At 52.8% G+C, this 15,895-nt stretch overlaps 2 protein-coding genes across 2 annotated transcripts in view; both read left to right on the top strand.

Moving 5' to 3' along the window:
- TSPOAP1 (TSPO associated protein 1) overlaps positions 1-9,296 on the top strand; it is a 55,671-nt gene extending 46,375 nt beyond the window's left edge. Inside the window, 2 exon segments of the mRNA XM_017738131.1 lie at positions 1,133-1,261; positions 8,008-9,296. Coding sequence (XP_017593620.1) covers positions 1,133-1,261; positions 8,008-8,223 — 345 coding nt within the window. The 3' untranslated portion in view covers positions 8,224-9,296.
- A 4,017-nt stretch (positions 9,297-13,313) lies between these two features.
- The window catches only part of LOC103618349 (eosinophil peroxidase), a 21,049-nt gene continuing 18,467 nt past the window's right edge, over positions 13,314-15,895 (top strand). Inside the window, exons 1-2 of the mRNA XM_017738116.1 lie at positions 13,314-13,665; positions 14,687-14,822. Of these exons, the coding sequence (XP_017593605.1) occupies positions 13,314-13,665; positions 14,687-14,822 (488 nt within the window). The remainder of the gene's footprint in view (positions 13,666-14,686; positions 14,823-15,895) is intronic.

Here is a 15,895-nt window from a genome sequence, read left to right as displayed (position 1 = left end):
CACCCTCCCAGGGAACAATTCCTTCCCAGTATCCCATCCAGCCCTGCCCTCTGCCAGTGGGGAGCCATTCCCTGTGTCCTGTCCCTCCATGCCTTGTCCCCAGTCCCTCTCCAGCTCTCCTGGAGTCCTTTAGGCACTGGAAGGGGCTCTGAGGTCTCCCTGGAGCCTTCTCTTCTCCAGGTGAACACCCCAAGGTATCCCAGCCTGGCTCCAGAGCAGAGGGGCTCCAGCCCTCGGAGCAGCTCCGTGGCCTTTAAATATCCCAGTGGTTCTGAGTTTATGTTTTGGCACCAGTTGCCTGCAGGTTTCCCAAAGCCTTGCCTGCATTTTTCCATGCACACACCAGCTGAACCAGCACCTGCTCAGAGCTGGCATTTCACCAGCACTCGGACACTTGGGTCAGAGGCTGGGATGGTGATCCGAGTAGGCAAACACTTTCCTGGGGCTGTGCCTGCCCTCCAGCTGTGTGCCTACGTGAGCCTTGGCCCTTGGATCATCCACCTCTCTCTTCCTGCATGGGAAACGGTGTGCCTTCACACATCAGACTTGAGGTTGAGCTCCAGGTTAAGTCTGAGGGCATCACTGGGAATGTTTTGTTTGATCCTTTTATAGTGTTGGACAGACAGCATTGCTGGGGTGGGTTTTGTCTCAGCCAAACCACGTCCTGTTGAACTGGAGACATGTTTGTAGGAATACAGTAATGCAGCTCTGGGCCTCTGTGATCATGGATGCAGTGCCTACAGGACATGGTATCAGCACTGCCTCGTTCTTTAAAGACATCAGTAAATACCAGGGCAAATCAAAGGCCTCTGGGGCGCCTGTGGCACAGTCATATTCCAGTATGGTAGTGGAGATTCTGAGTTTGTAGAAATCACCATGTTGCTGGGATACCTTTGTCACAGCTTGCTGCCATCTCTTCTTGCTTTACTCTCTTCTGTGTTTCTGTGCTCTGAATTGTTCCACAACTAAGCAAGGAGGCGAGTTATGGAATTTGCTGAGGATCCTCCCAACGTGGATGTGTTCTGGACTTGTCTCAGCCCACAGCCCCACCTTCTCTGTAGGGCACTGCACCTCGAGTTGTTATTCATTTCTCCAGGAAAGCTGATGTGAGAACTGAATGTTGATCTTGCAGGGAGAGCTGAACCAACAGAGAGGGCTTGTCCCATCCAACTTCTTGGAAGCTGTCCCTTTGGATGGAGACACGGCCGAGGAATTCCACTCCAAAGATAAAGAAGCTTCTCCGCTGAGTGCTGAGAGCCAGGTGAGATGTGACTGCATGGCACTGCCATCCAGGCTGAGATGTGTCTGGAGCCTGGGCATTGCATGGCATGCAGCACCCATGGGATCACTGAACTTACTGCATGCTGCCCGTTCATCCCACGGGAGATGCCTGACGGAGTGCTGGGAGCTCTTCCCAAAGATTTGCTGTAGTGCAGAACGAGGCACAGAACAACTCCACCTGCTGGGGCCTCCGTGTGCTCAGCTGGGCACAGAGCATTCAAATCCCACCAGCAAATTGTTTAGATCCACTGAAAGGTCCGTGGGGAAATCCGATTGGATGCAAAGTTCAGCTAGCTCCCCAGGCACATGAAATTCCACAAATATGGTTATATCCATGCCAGAGAGTTCTGGAATTAGCAACACCCTAATACCAATGTTCTTCCATCCACCCCAAGCTAGAGACATGTTAATCCAGGCTGAGGTGCTTCTGGATAAATTCAAAACACCCTGAGGAGTTTCCCAAACAGATCTGTGGGATGGATCCTACGGTTTCAAAAGCATGCCCCAGAGGCAGGGAATTCAAAGGTTAAATTAATCCCTTGCATATGTTGCTGAGACTTTTGGAATAAAGGCTTAAGTGGGAGATTGGGGTCATGTCAGCAGCTGAGGCCAAAAGTGTAGCAGCTCCTTTGTCATTCATGGACCTCCTGTGCTGTCCCACTCTGGAGTGGAGGCAGGAGGGACCCAGCTTGGTCCAGCTCACATGGGCTCAACCTTCAGTCGTTCTTGGGAGGTTGTTGGCACTGTCATGTGGTGCCAGACCCACATGAGTGGGAGCAGGTTGGCTTTGAGCCATCCTTAGAGGAGTAGGTGGCCCTGAATCCCTGAATCCTGCTCTGTTGAACTCCCCCCTGGTGCCATCCCAGCTGTCCAGCTCTCTGCAGCATTCCTTGGCCTTTTTTCATGCTCAGCTCTTCCTGTTCTCTGTATCTATCTCTCCTTTCTATCTTCAAATGCTGCTTGGTCTCCCTTCACCTCAGCCCCATCCCTTGCTTCCAGGCATTCCAGGCTTTGTGGGTATAGGATTTGCACTCCAGCCTTGATGCCTTCTCGGGCAGAGCAGCCTGGCTCAGGAAATGAGGTCTGTGGGCTGTTTGTTGGATCATCTTCTGACCTCAGCAGCTCTCTGGGATCCTTGTACTACCCTGTTGAGGGTACTGATCCTTGCTGGGGAATCATAGGCTAATCAGTTCTTACTGCCAGGGTTTAAGAGCCCTGAGGTCACCCAAGTCCAGCCTCCCTGGGGGTTAACAAGGATGCAGAGTGGGGTTCTTTCTTCAGTTTCCCTCTCAAAATTATTTACTCTTACCAATTTACTCATCTGTTGAAATAGAGGGTGCCAAAGGAGACCTCAACCAGTAAAATGAACGGTGGAATTCCAAGTGTAATTTATTGCAGATCTTCCCCTTCCCTCTGGCATCAACCAGCAGCCACAGGGCCTGTTTCAGATTCCAGGGGTCGTTATTCCAGCCCAGGTCCTCCCAGGAAGCGAGAGGGTTCAGGTAACCTTGTCTGCCACTTGCAGGTGTGAAGGGTTTGCAAAGCCAAACCCACTTTCCTCTCTGCTGTCCACTGCTGCTGAGTTCAGTGGGTGACTGAACCCCTGGGCAGCACTTTGGCCCACATATCCCTGCATGCTGAAGCTTGGAAGCTCTTTTCCTGTGTTCCATGACATTTTTTACCCAGAAGCACCTTTCAGGTGTGTAAAAAACAACCCATATAAAATAGACACATTTCAGGCTTGCCTGCCCTTCAGACCTTTCCATTTGTCTCCAGTCCTCTGTGCCTGAGATCCAAGGGAGCTTCCCCTTGCACTGGCTCTGACTTTTGGGTGCACAGAGCAGGAACCTGTTGGATTTGGTACTTTTGGTACTCTCCTGATCCATGAACTGCTGGTCTCTGTAGTCTGGGGGCTTGGAGAATTCAGATGATGATGATTAAACCAATTTTATTTCAGTGGGAATTAGCTTGAACTCTCTAGGCATGACTGTGCTTTGGCTGCTTCTGCATCGTGCCAGCCTGGCTCCTGTCCTGCTGCCTCCCTGCTTCCCCTGGATCCCTGTCCCAGGGGATTCTGGCTCAGCACTCCAGCACTCCTCCCACTTGTGCTTTGCAATCCAGACCTGTCTAAACAGCTTCCAAACAGGAAGGGCATGTTTTCCCCCTGTTAAAAGTGGTGTATTTACCCTGCTCAGAGCCAAATGGGTATTAATCAACTGCATTTAAGTGTGTTTAGTGATTCCTGAGGAGACAGGACCCAACCCCACGGTGGTTTTGGCTGTCACAGCAATCACAGCATCCCAGCATGTGGGCAGAAAACCTCATGGGGAAGGCAGAAGGAAAAACCTCCTGTAAAACAGACATATTCCATATCCATCTCTGAGCTGGAATGAACTCTCCCTGTGATACAGCCATGCCTGAGGCTTTACAAATTCCTGTGGCACTTTCACCCCACAGAGTTAAGGAAAACTGGTTTGTTCAATTTGCTGTTGGCAGAGCAGACTCCCTGCAAATTCCCAGTCCCAGCTTGAGCCCTGGCACCTCAGGGGGGGATGTGTGTGCACCATGGCAGAGCTTTGGACTCCGTTACAGTTCATTCCAGTTGCAACAGAAGCTTCTCCATGAGTGATTTTTAAATCACTTGTAACTTCTTGGATGTGATGTTCTCACCTTGTCTGTTCTTCTCACTTCCCTTCTCCCTGCTGCCCTACCAAAGGCCTGAGAATAAGGACAATTTATTTCCAAATTGAACTGGGGAAGGTGGATCATTTTGAATTATTCCTGAGTAAATCTTAAAATGCCGGCAACTGAAAAGGTGAAGCAATTGAACTTACAAACTGACAATATTTGGGGATTAAACAGGCAAACAAAAACAGCACAAAGAAGAGGATCCAAGAAGTTCTGGTCACAACCAGGGCCCAAAACACTCATGCTTGATGGAATATTTTTCCATCAGTAACATGCAGTTTCTGTCAAAGACTGATTGTAAAGCACCTGCAGAAAGTGTTTGATTCTAATTGATTTCATGTATTTATTTCTGCCTGTGTTACGCACCCGGGACGGTTCTTTTCTTCAGAGAATGAGGAAGAGAAGAGTCCAATGATAGATATGAATGATACATAGAGAGAGCAACCATGTAAGTGTGTGAGACCTTCAACCTCCCACCCAGCCCAGCACCTCAAAGGCTCCTGTGCCTGGAGTTGGCTCCTTTTCTTGCTTGTAGTTTGACAGGCTAGTTTGGGGCTGGTGTGGGGCTGTGGTGGCAAATCCACCTTCAGGTCTGATGTCAGACCTTTCACTGCCACGCGGGTTGTGTTAAAGATAAACCATTCAGCACATGAGGTGCAGCTGGTTGGAACAATTATCTGGTGGTTTTGGGGACCAGGATGGGACTGTGTTGCATATTCAGGTTTGGGAAGGACCTGCTTTATAATTCAGCTTGGCCCTTCTGTTCACATCAACAGCCAAAGCTTCGTTTGGCCTTTGCAAGATCCTCCTCAGTCTGAGCACACTTCATGGTCAGCCTGGGGTTTTTTCCTTCTGGATTTTACTCCTTCCTGAGAATAGTCCTGAAAAACCCCTGCCCGCCATCAATTTAAGAAAACAGTAACATTTAGTCCCTAAAACCAACGTTGTGTGGATAATTGTTCTGGGGCTGGGTGGGTGAGACCCCTGGTTTTGGGGGGCAGTGGGAACAGTCTTTGTTTTCCTTAGTTTCAAATGTTTTCCAGAAATGGTGTTAATCAGTAACACCTGAGAGAGCACTAAAACCACTCCTGAAAACTGACATCACTCTTCTTTATCACTCTAATAACTTGTATGAGGATCTTGACAGGGCAGTTTTTCCTTTGTTTCTCTTAGAGAAGAACCCCCAATTTTAGTATGATTTTTCTGTTACCAGGTGAATCTGTGAACTGGTTCTGTTGCTTTTCTGCCACATAGAGACTCTGAGGCTATCTGTACATGTTTGTGTGTGTGATATCTGTACATGTGCCTCTGTGTGTGGAACTCTGCCGCCTGGGCATCATATTCCACGGCTGGGAATCCACAGCAGGACTTCCAGCCAGACAGGAAACTGTCACTTCCTTCCAGCTGTTTGATATTTGGCAATGCCATTGGTGCTGCAGTGTTCTTACTCCAGTAAATAATTGTGACTTTGCAAGTAGGGTTGGGTACCTGCCTCTGTTTGCACAGGGCTTTTCGTGCACGACTCTGCAGGAGAAATTGTTTGTGGGGCCACTTCAGGTCTGCCCTGAAACTGTTCTACCTTTACCCAAAAAGTGTTTTCCAGTGGTGCATGGACAGAGCCTCCACTGCCCTGGCTGCACAGGGGCCTTTACATCCCTCCCACATCACCCCCTGAGTATTGGTGAGCCCCGTCTGACGTTAGCCTGGTGTTCTTGGGCATTTCATCCAAGGATTCTTTGTTGCACAAATCATAAATAGTTTCTGGAGCAGAACCTGGGGATTCTTTCTCTTGCTCCCAGCTAAGACAGTGGGCTCCAAGTTAGCCTTTACCTGGCTTTCTTTTTCTCTTTGCTTCCATGAATCTTGCATTTCTGGCTGCAGAAGGTTCATCTGGATTCATTCAGGTGTATTCCCAGACTCCTCAGACCTGGCTAACACTGGGGTTGTCAGCATCAAGTGCTGTTCGTGCACAAGGGAGCTGCCAGGACAGCCAGAGGTTGCAGTTGCTGCTGCAGCATTGCTTGGAGTGGACCTTGCAGGCAGAGTGCAGCTTTCCCAAGGGCCAGCCTGGGCCATCCCTCAGCATGTGTGACATCCTGCAGCGTGTCCTGCTGGCCTTTGGGCACCATGCTGCACACCTGGAGTGTTGCAGGAGTACCTGAAAAGGAACATTTTCAGGTGAACAGAGACTGTGAGCTCAGGACAAGTCAATCGTGGGACTGGTTACTGTCGTGGAAAAAGGCACAGAGGAGTTCCAGCTCTGTCCTGTAGTTCAGGTAAGGGAGAGTCTGATGCCTCTGGCACAGTTCAGTCACTGCTGTGAGGCAGAAGTTGACTCTCAGCTTTGTGGAGTTGGGAGGGGTCACAAATTCTCTCCAAGACGGAGCTCCCTGTGCTCCTGCACGCTCAGGACTGACTCCATGGGTATTGCAGGTGCTGAGTCTGACCCAGAGCAGAGGTTTCTGCTCACCGTGGGCCAGAAGTGCTTCACTCCTGCAGCAGCCCGGACCAGCACAGCTTCCACCCGTGAGGGGAGGACAGGCCACAGCCACTGGGTGCTCCTGGTCCCGCAGGAGGGGGGTGCTGACCCAGCAGCAGGGTGACAGAGCAGGCGTGCTTTGACTTTCCACCCAGGAGGCTTTATTTATAAAGTCCCCACAGCACGTGAGCGTGGCTGGGCTGGAGGGAGGCAGCTGTGCTCTGGCTGTGCCTCTGCCTTGTTCAGCTGCTTGCCCTGGACACAGAGCGGGACCGGGACCAGGCACATCCAGCCCTGCCCAGGGGTGGCTGCTGGGATCCTCACACAGTTCCTGGCTGGTGTCTGATCTTCAGGAGTGCTTCCACCTCAGGCAGAGGGTCCTGCTGCCACTGTCACCGTCTCACGTTCCCTCTGGGGGCTGTGGCTGCTGCAGACCTGTGAGGGACTCACTGGAGCCCAGGCAGAGAGATGCTGAGGGTGTGATGTTCCAGCGTCCAGAGGGCTCTTTTCCTGGCACAGCTCCAGCCACTCTCACCCTGTGTTTTGGGTAATGCCAAGACAGGATGTACAGCTGGAGCTTGGAAGCTTCTGGTTTGTGAAAGCTGTGTGGAAGAGAAGGCAATGAGACTAAGGCTCTCCTGGGCCTCAGAAACCCAGAGCCTCTTCCCTGAGGAACTTTGCAGCCTCTTGGGAAAGCTTGACCTGCCAGATTGGTAATTGTCACTGTCTGGACACCTCAGCCTAGTGAGAGGAGATCGTGGAAGGAAGGCTGCTGCTGGGAACTGACCTGTCAGTGTGTTAGGAAGAGGAAACTGAGCCCAGGACTAGGGCACATCCTGATTTCCAAAAGCCCATTCCAAAGGGAACAGCACCATTTGAGACTGGTGGATCCCAGTGAACTTTCTCAGACACTCAGGGGCTCAGGAACATTCCCACGTGCTGCTTGATCCAGGGCTTCTCCATGTCCTGCTCCATTGGTGCCACTGCAGAGCACAAGGCTTGGCCTCCTGCCCCTCCTGCCTCTGGATCTGCTGGATGCTGAGCAGCCTTGCAGGACCCCCAGTTCCTCCTCCTACCATGGCAGTCACTGTGGCGAAGCCTCAGGGCTTAGCCAGTCTCCTCAATCTTCTGGAGGTCTTTGCAGAGGCCTTGTTCTTATGAAGTTTGGTTTTGTTCATGTCCTGGCTTCTGTCCCAGACATGCTGGGAGCCCAGCAGGCTCCGTGGCTGAGGCATCCATGGATTCATCAGTACCTATCTCCATCCATGCTCTCAGGAGCTGCTTCACTTAGTTGTGGAGCAGCATCTTTCACTATGTCCTTAGTGGGTCTTTTGTGCTGTCCTGTTCTTAGCCCAAAGTTCAGGAATTTCAGGAGTTCTTAGCTCAGGAAGGGTCTGGGTTGTAGGTACAAAGTTTAAATCCACTGGAAACTTCCTAAGTGGAACTGCACCTGCATAGAGGGGAGAAGGCCAGGTTCTCTGGCTGAGGTCTATGTTGGTGTGATCTCCAGCAGTTCTAACTTGTGCTTTTGTCTTTTGTTTTTTCTCTTTCCCACCCAGCTAAATCCAGATGGATCTGTTGATCAGAGTGACTCCTCTCCATCTCCTCCTCCGCCAGCACCTTCCTGCCTTGTCCCGGGCGAGCAGTGTCCAGAGCAGGCATCGCTGGCCCTCCTCACCTGCAGTGACGCACCTGGGCAGAGTAAAAAGAAGAGAGGCTTCTTCTTCAAAGGGAAAAACCTCTTCAAAAAACTTGGGTCCAATAAGAAAAACTAACAAAGGGTTTATTCCGTCCGGGCTGCCCACACAGCCCCAGAGACTGAGAGTGCAGGAGAAGCCCTCTGCAATAAGCTGATTATTTTCATAGGGAAGAAGTATGTGTTGAATAGAGAAAACTCTGGAGGGTGTGGGAGCTGAGACCCCCTGGGGAAGAAGTGGCTCCGGGGTGTGAGGGCTCAGCTCCGGGATCCAGCGTGTCCTGCTCCATGCAGCCCTCGGTGCAGCGGTTCCCTGTAAATATTTTAATTTAAGGATTATATTCTGGCTGTAAGTTAGCTAACTGGCTTTTCCCAGCAAAGCCCCGGCCCCTTAGGAGAGATCCCCTGTACTCCACACCCTGGTATTTCTCTGCTCCAAAGGAGGTCGTGTCAACTCCTTCACTTCCTGCAAAGAAAGTTTGCACTTTTCTGTTCTGTGACTACCCTTCGCTGTCTCTGGGCTGATGAGTGAGTTCTTACTTGTACTGTAACCCTGTAAATCTGCAGCTGTGCCTCGGAGCATCCCACACTGCCTCAGTCAGCTTCCAGCACGAGGATCCCCGGGGAGGAAGGAGCGATGCCCCGGCGGGGGTCGGTTCTTCAGCCTGGGGGTGGGCTGCTGTCAGCTGCTCTTGCCTGGTTCACCTTGACCATGCACTGACTGGGGACTCCGCCTTATTATTTATTTTATCGATTTATTTATCGATTGATTTATTTATCTACCTATTTATTTATTTATTTATTTGTCCGTCTGCCTCTCTCCACGGTTCCGTTGGGCTGTGTCCGTGAGCTGCTCCCGAGCAGAGCACTGGGAGAGCAGGGCTGGGGAGTTTGCTCTGTTTTCATAGGAGGTGATGTGTTCCTGCAGCTGAGACACAGCCCTGCCCAAGCACGGAGGGTTCTGTATGCCATGGTTTCTGTCCCTCCCATGTTTCTTTCTCTGCATGTTCCAGTGGGTCCTTGTTCTGAGCAGGGCAGTTCCGTGAGCTCCGTGAGTGGTGCCAGCACAGCGGCCACGAGTGGTGGTGGTATGGTATGTTTTTATTTAATATCAAATTTTATTATAATAAAGTCTATTTTCACAAAAACACATTTTCCTTAAAAAAGCCGAAGATTCAGTGATGCTTCTTCACAGGGGTGGGGAGATTATACCAATCACCTGCACCTTGAGGATGTTCTCCACCTTCTGTGTCCCCTTCTCGGAGGGACAGATGTGGCTGTGGGTGCCCTGGGTGTGAGGTGAGGGGGGCAGCCCTGGGGCTGCAGGGCACCAGGGAGGGCTGTGGGCACGAGGCTGCCCAGAGTGCCTGGGCTGGACCCTGCACTCCCAACTCCCCTGGTGTGTGAGCGTTGGTCCTGCACCTGGAGCCTCTGGGAATCCAGCCAAGGTGCCAGAAGTCACTCTGGGATTTTGTGGGGATTCTGCAGAATTCCCCTGGCAGGAAGGACTTGTTTGCAAGCTGCTGCTTGTAGAGAGAATATTCCATAAGGATCCTGATACCGCAGTGAGGCACCATGTCCTGTGGTGGATGGGAGTCAGGGCAAGGACAGACCAAAGGCTTTGAAATGATGAAGTGCTGCAGCTCTGCTGGAGTTTCCATGGCTTCTGGAGCAGCCTCGGTGATGAAACTCATCAGCAGCCCAGAGCTTTATCTACAGCCCGTCCTCCCACGGAGGAAGTCGTTGCTGTTCTAACTGAATTTACCAACTGGAGTTTCCTAAGTGAGTTGTTGAAGGTCTTTTGAAAGAAACTGTCACTGCTTTTATCAGTTCCTCGGGGCATTAGTTGAAGAACAAAACCTTTAGGAAGAAAAGCAGCCTCTAGAATGTTCTGGGGTGTGCCCAGAGCCAGAGGCCCCATGCAGCCAGTGCCTGCCTGGCTCCCTCACTACTGGTGCTTCCATCCTCGCTGCCCAGCTGAGCCCCTGGGGCCACAAGGTGTGTGCTGTGTGTGCCTCCTTTAAATTTTGCTGTGATAGACCCAGGCCTATCATTCAGCAAAGTCTCCCTAGTTGGGTTGGTTCCCCAACACCAGGCAGGCTGTGCAGCAAAGCTCAGAGAAGTCTCCACAAGAAAGATTTAAGATTAACAGCTTCCAGCTGTTATAGCTAAACACGAAAGGCTACAAGGAACAAAAAAAAAAAAGGCAAAATAAATATATAATCCAGATGTTCTGCTTTGCATCCTCTGCTTCTAATCGCTGTGCTACAGCCCAGGTGTGGATGGCACCTCTCTGCTCAGGGGAGCTGCTGGTGGCATCAACGTACTCCTGTTTGCATTCTCAGAGGAGCAGCATGTGCTCTCTGAGTACGAGGGTTTGGTGCTTGTGTTGGTGCTCACCAGAAGGCTCAGCCAGACCTGTGGCCTTTCCCAGTCACCATGATCTGGGAGCAGGGTCACAGTCTCCCAGGAAAGTAAATGTTCAAGAGACAAAGCATCTCACAACCCCCACTTCCATGGTTTCTGAGGCAGTTGGAGAACAATTCTTTTTTTTTTTTTTTTTTTTGAGAGCAGTTTGGTGGTGTTTCTCAGGGGCTGGTATAGGGGTTGGTGTGTTTAACATCTTTCCCGGTGACAAAGTGGCTCATGGGCACTCTAGGCAGTGTCCTGGTGACACGAAGCTGCGTGCTGGGGTCACACACTGGAGGGCAGAGATGGGCATCCAGGAAAAGGAGGAAAAGGACCTGGACAGGCTGCAGAGGTGGAGCTGTGCAAAACTCATGACACTCAACAAGGCCAAGTAAAAGGTCCTGCATGGGAGTTGGGGCAATCCCAAACACAAACACAGGCTGGGAAGAGGATGGATGGATGGATGGATGGAAAGCTGCCTTGAGGAGAAGGACTTGGAGGTGCTGGTGGATGAGAAGCTCAACACAGAGTCACAGAATGGCCTGGGCTGGGAGGGACATTAAGGTCATCTGGTTCCAAACCCCTGCCATGGATGTGCTGTAGCCACGGGTGTCAGAAACCCCCCGTGCCCTGGGCTGATCCCCAGCGTGGGCAAAAGGGGAGGGGGGAATCTGCCCCTCTGCCCTGCTCAGGTGAGACCCCACCTGCAGAGCTGCTCCAGCCCTGGGGCCAACAGCAGGAGGCCATGGAGCTGCCCTGAGAGCTGGAGCCCCTCTGCTCTGGAGCCGGGCTGGGAGAGCTGGGGGTGTTCACCTGGAGAGGAGAAGGCTCCAGGGAGAGCTCAGAGCCCCTTCCAGTGCCTAAAGGGGCTCCAGGAGAGCTGGAGAGGACCCAGGGAATGGCTTCCCAGTGCCAGAGGGCAGGGATGGATGGGATATTGGGAAGGAATTGTTCCCTGGGAGGAAGAAAGGGCTTCCCTGGCGCAGGTTCCAGTGGCTGCCCCAGCCCTGGAAGTGTCCAAGGCCAGGTTGGACGGGGCTTGGAGCAGCCTGGGATAGTGAAAGGCGTCCCTGCCCACGGCAGGGGGTGGAACTTGGTCTGTAAGGTCTGTCCCAAGCCAAACCATTCTGTGATTCTCTGAATTAAGTTCCTAGTTGTGAAACACAGTTATCAGTACTGACACGCACTAACTGTCCGGAGCCTTCGAAAATCCTCATCCTTCTCCTCTATCTGGTGCTGACACAGCAGGGGAAGGACTCAGAGCATGGCTTTGCAAACCCACCAGCTCTGCCCCTTTGCACAAGAGTGTGGACAAGGCGTGCCATGGTCTCTGTTGTGCAAGCTGCTGGTTTTGGTGCTGGAGCTGGTGCTGATGCTGGAGCTGGTGCTGGTGCTGGTGCTGGAGCTGGTGCTGGTGCTGGTTTTGGTGCTGGAGCTGGAGCTGGTTCTGGTGCCATCTGCTGGTGTTGGTGCTGGAGCTGGTGCTGGTGCTGGAGCTGGTGCTGGTGCTGGAGCTGGTGCTGGTGCTGGTTTTGATGCTGGAGCTGGTGCTGGTTCTGGTGCTGGAGCTGGAGCTGGTGCTGGTGCTGGCGCTGGAGCTGGTGCTGGGACCTCACGCAGACTCTCTGCTTCCATCTCACACAAAGAAAGGGGTGGGCTGGAGGCACCTCCTGAGTCTCTGAGGTCAGGGTCACCTTGAAGGCCAGGGGAGGTTGCCCAGGGTCTCATCCAAGGGAGCGTTATCCCCAGGGATGCAGACCCCACCTCTGTTCTGGGCCCTGTCCCAGCACTTCACCACTATCCTGGGTGTTTTCTTACATTATTGGGAATTTTCTTGGCAGCACCAAGTGCCATTGCCCCTTGTCCCATCCCTGGGTACTCTGAACAGCTCTGTCTGCTCTGCAGCCCTTCCATGAGACAGTCAAAGTCAACAGTAAGGCTTCCAGAGCCTTCTTCCCTCCAGGCTGACCAAACCCAGCTTTCTCCTGGGCTCCAGGTGGATTCCCTCCAGGTTGTCAAAACCAGTCTGCAAACAGGACCAGCCTCACCTGGGCCTCACTGCAAGATTTGTAATTTGCCTTGCTGATTTTCTTTAAAACATTAAAGGACCAGGACCAGTGTCAGTGCACAGCTCCACTTGCAAGGAGGCAGCTTTGGGGATGGGGATGGTGGATCCCAGCTCTGGGGGTGGGCACAGCTGCCAAGTCACTGCCAGAGGCACTGCACCACCTGTGGGTCCTGGGGTGTCCATGCAGGGCAGAGGCCAGGTAAAGTCCTTCATCCACCCAGGCCTGGGAGCCCTGGCAGGAACTTGGTTGCCCCCAGTCTGTGCTGCTGATCCAAGGAGTTTTGATCCATGAGGGCAAACACAATTGCAATGTGCAGTGAGGAGGAGATGAGGAGCAGCTCCTTTGCCTCCCTGTACAGCTCTGTGCTCAAACACATCCCCCACTGAACCAGCAGTATCCCTCTGCCCTGTCAGCATGGCAAAGATTTGTCCATCAGATGCTTTTGCTCTGGGGCAGGGAGAGGAGATGCTTTGCCAGCTGAGCTCCAGGAGCAACAGCACTTTGTGCTGCCCGTGCTCCAGACCAGCAGCTGGAGGCTGATGCCTGTTTGCCTGTTCGTCCATCATCCCAATGCCTCCTCCTGCACAGGAAGAAGGAGCAGCTCTCGTGGACCCCCAGGGGACACGGGGCAGAGCACGTCAGGAGTGGGATGGGGAGTGCTGGGCGCTGCAGTGTCTCCGGGGGTATAGAGATGAAGGCGTTGTTTCGACCTTTAAAAGCGGCAAAGGATGAAGAGCACCATGGGGGGAGGAACCTTGTCCCTGGAAGACACCCCCCAGAAGGGCTCAAGACTCTCAAACCACCACAAAGTGGTCACATCTCCACCTTCAGAAATCCCGGGAAAGCTCCGGTGAAGCATCAGGCCGTGCATCCAGCCGCGAGCAAAGGAGCCTCCCCGGCGGGCACTGGGGCGGGGGGTGAGCGCTGTGCTGGCCTGGCCGCCCAGCGCAGGGCAGTTCCCGGAGCAGCCGCTGCTGATAAGGCCGGGCAGATAAAAGCGGGCGCGGAAGGGCCGCGGGGCGGGGGGAGGCGGCGGATCGCAGGTGAGAGCCCGGTCCGGGCTTTGCTCTCGTGGAGGGTTGGTTCTGTGCCGGGGGTGGGACTGGGGAGCTGGGCTGAGCTCTGCGGTTCCCGCTGCTTCCACCCTCGGCTGGAGCGCGGTGCTGCTGTGGCCGGGGGCTCCTCCGCACGGACGGGGCCAGCTCGGCAGCTCCGGGTGCCTTTGAGGTGCGTCTGCCCACAGCTCGTTCTGGGCTCGTTCTGGGAGCTGATTGCTCGGGAGCAGCCTTGGGAGGCGAGTGGGTCAGCTTTGGGAGAAGCATCCCGAACATCTGTCAAACAGCTATTAAATACTTCCCGCTCCTTCTGCAGCCCAGCTAACGGAACAGCTAGGTAACAACGGAATAAATTCCCATTACAACAGAAATATAAATGCCGTGTTTTATAATTAGGGGGATAGAGTGATACCCAGCTCATGGCTGGCTTCACTCTGGCTCTACTGGGGAACACAAACAGCTCCCTCAGTGATTTTCATAGCAACATTCTAAATATTGAAGTATTATTTCCTCCAAACTTTTGGTGTAACTTTTAATCTGAATATACTCAATCCCAGGCTCATCAGGAGTAAAGAGACTACAATCCTTATATGTTTTTATGTGACATCCTATGTGACATGACTACTTGCAAGGATTATTGGAATTTAAAGGCAGAGAAATGGAGGTGTAGAGGACCTGCTGTGCTGTCCTGGCTCTTCCCTCTTCCCCACCAGCTCTCCCTTGCACACTCTGTGTGCTGCCCTGGCAGCAGATTCTGCTCCCTTTTTGCTGCCCCCGAAGCCCCAGCCAGCACATTCCCACCAGTGCTGGGAGTCCCTGGGCCGGGAGGCTGCTCCCTTTCCACATGGCACTGACAGGACCTCCCAGGCAGTGCACTCCCTCCTGGAAGCGTTGCCTTGGAAGGGGATGCTCCATGAGCTCCCTTGACACATGCCATCCTCAACCTGGGCACGGACCTTCCTGGTGCATCCACATGTTCTTGGTCTTCTTCACTTGTGTTTCTTTGCAGGGATGAAGGCAGAAAGCTTCCTGGGGTCTCTGGTGATCCTCAGCCTGTTCCAGGCATCTGTATCCTCTTCCTACGGTATTGTCCATTCCTCAGGCTTTGCAGGTCGGGATTTTCTGAGTGGGAAAGACAAAGCTAAGTCTGGAAGAGCCTGAGTCACCCAGCAGTACAGCCCTGAAGAGGTGCCAGAAGGAGCACAGTTAGTACTGCCCGTGGCACCAATCTTGGCTCTTTCAGGTTTTTACCAGTTCACATCCCACCTGATCCCTTAAAATCAGGCAAAAGGAGATCAGTTCTCAGCACTGGTCCATCCCCATGGAACGAGGGTCTCCCTCCCTGTGCCAGCACCTGGGAGAACTACAAGGGCCTGTGGAGTGTGGGGATGGGGCAGTCACTCCCCCTCTTCCAGCCCTGAATCACTGCTCCAAAACATATAGAGACCTCCACCTGTTAATTGACAATGTCAAATCCTTATGAAAAGCACATGCCTGGATTTTCATTTGTCTCAAATTGTGATCCAGGCAATAGTTTTTCTCATCCGGATTGTCCAAGAGCTGAACTCTTGGCTGATCTGGGAAGATATTTAAAAGAAACTGGGGGATTTGGGAGATATTTATCTCTTTTGTGCTATTTTCTGAAGTTTTCTTCTTCCCCAGAAGCTGTAGGAAAGTGCTGTCACTCAGAGAAGCCCTCAGGTCCTGTCCCTTCCCTTTCTGTGACCTACAGCCAGCATATGATGGAGATGAAATTCATTCTGGGAGCTCCCCCGAGGGCAGGAAGGGGAGCAGTTAAAATGGCAGGAGGTTGCAGGAGGCACTGGGGAAAGCCGTGGGGAAATTGGGCTGTTTATAGAGTCAGAGAATCCCAGAATGGTTTGGGTTGGAAGAGACCTTAAAGTTCATCCCATTCCACCCCTGCCATGGCAGGGACACCTCCCACTGTCCCAGGCTGCTCCAAGCCCCAATGTCCAGCCTGGCTTTGGCCACTGCCAGGGATCCAGGGGCAGCCACAGCTGCTCTGGGCAAGTGCTCTGCTGTGAAAGGGCAGGAGGGATGGTCCCTGCACCTCTCCCGGGGGCTGTTTGAAGCCTCCACTGATGGAGGGGCTCTCAGACTCCCCTGAGGAATATATTTATACACAGATCGCCAGAGAGTGAGCAGCACTTGCCTTCAGCGCTGTCGTGCCCAACCCCCGGGTGCTGGAGGCGCAGGA

This window comes from Corvus brachyrhynchos, unplaced genomic scaffold (assembly GCF_000691975.1).
Source record: "Corvus brachyrhynchos isolate BGI_N302 unplaced genomic scaffold, ASM69197v1 scaffold137, whole genome shotgun sequence".
In the NCBI taxonomy this organism is placed as follows: domain Eukaryota; kingdom Metazoa; phylum Chordata; class Aves; order Passeriformes; family Corvidae; genus Corvus; species Corvus brachyrhynchos.
This window is presented reverse-complemented; position numbering and strand designations above follow the sequence as displayed.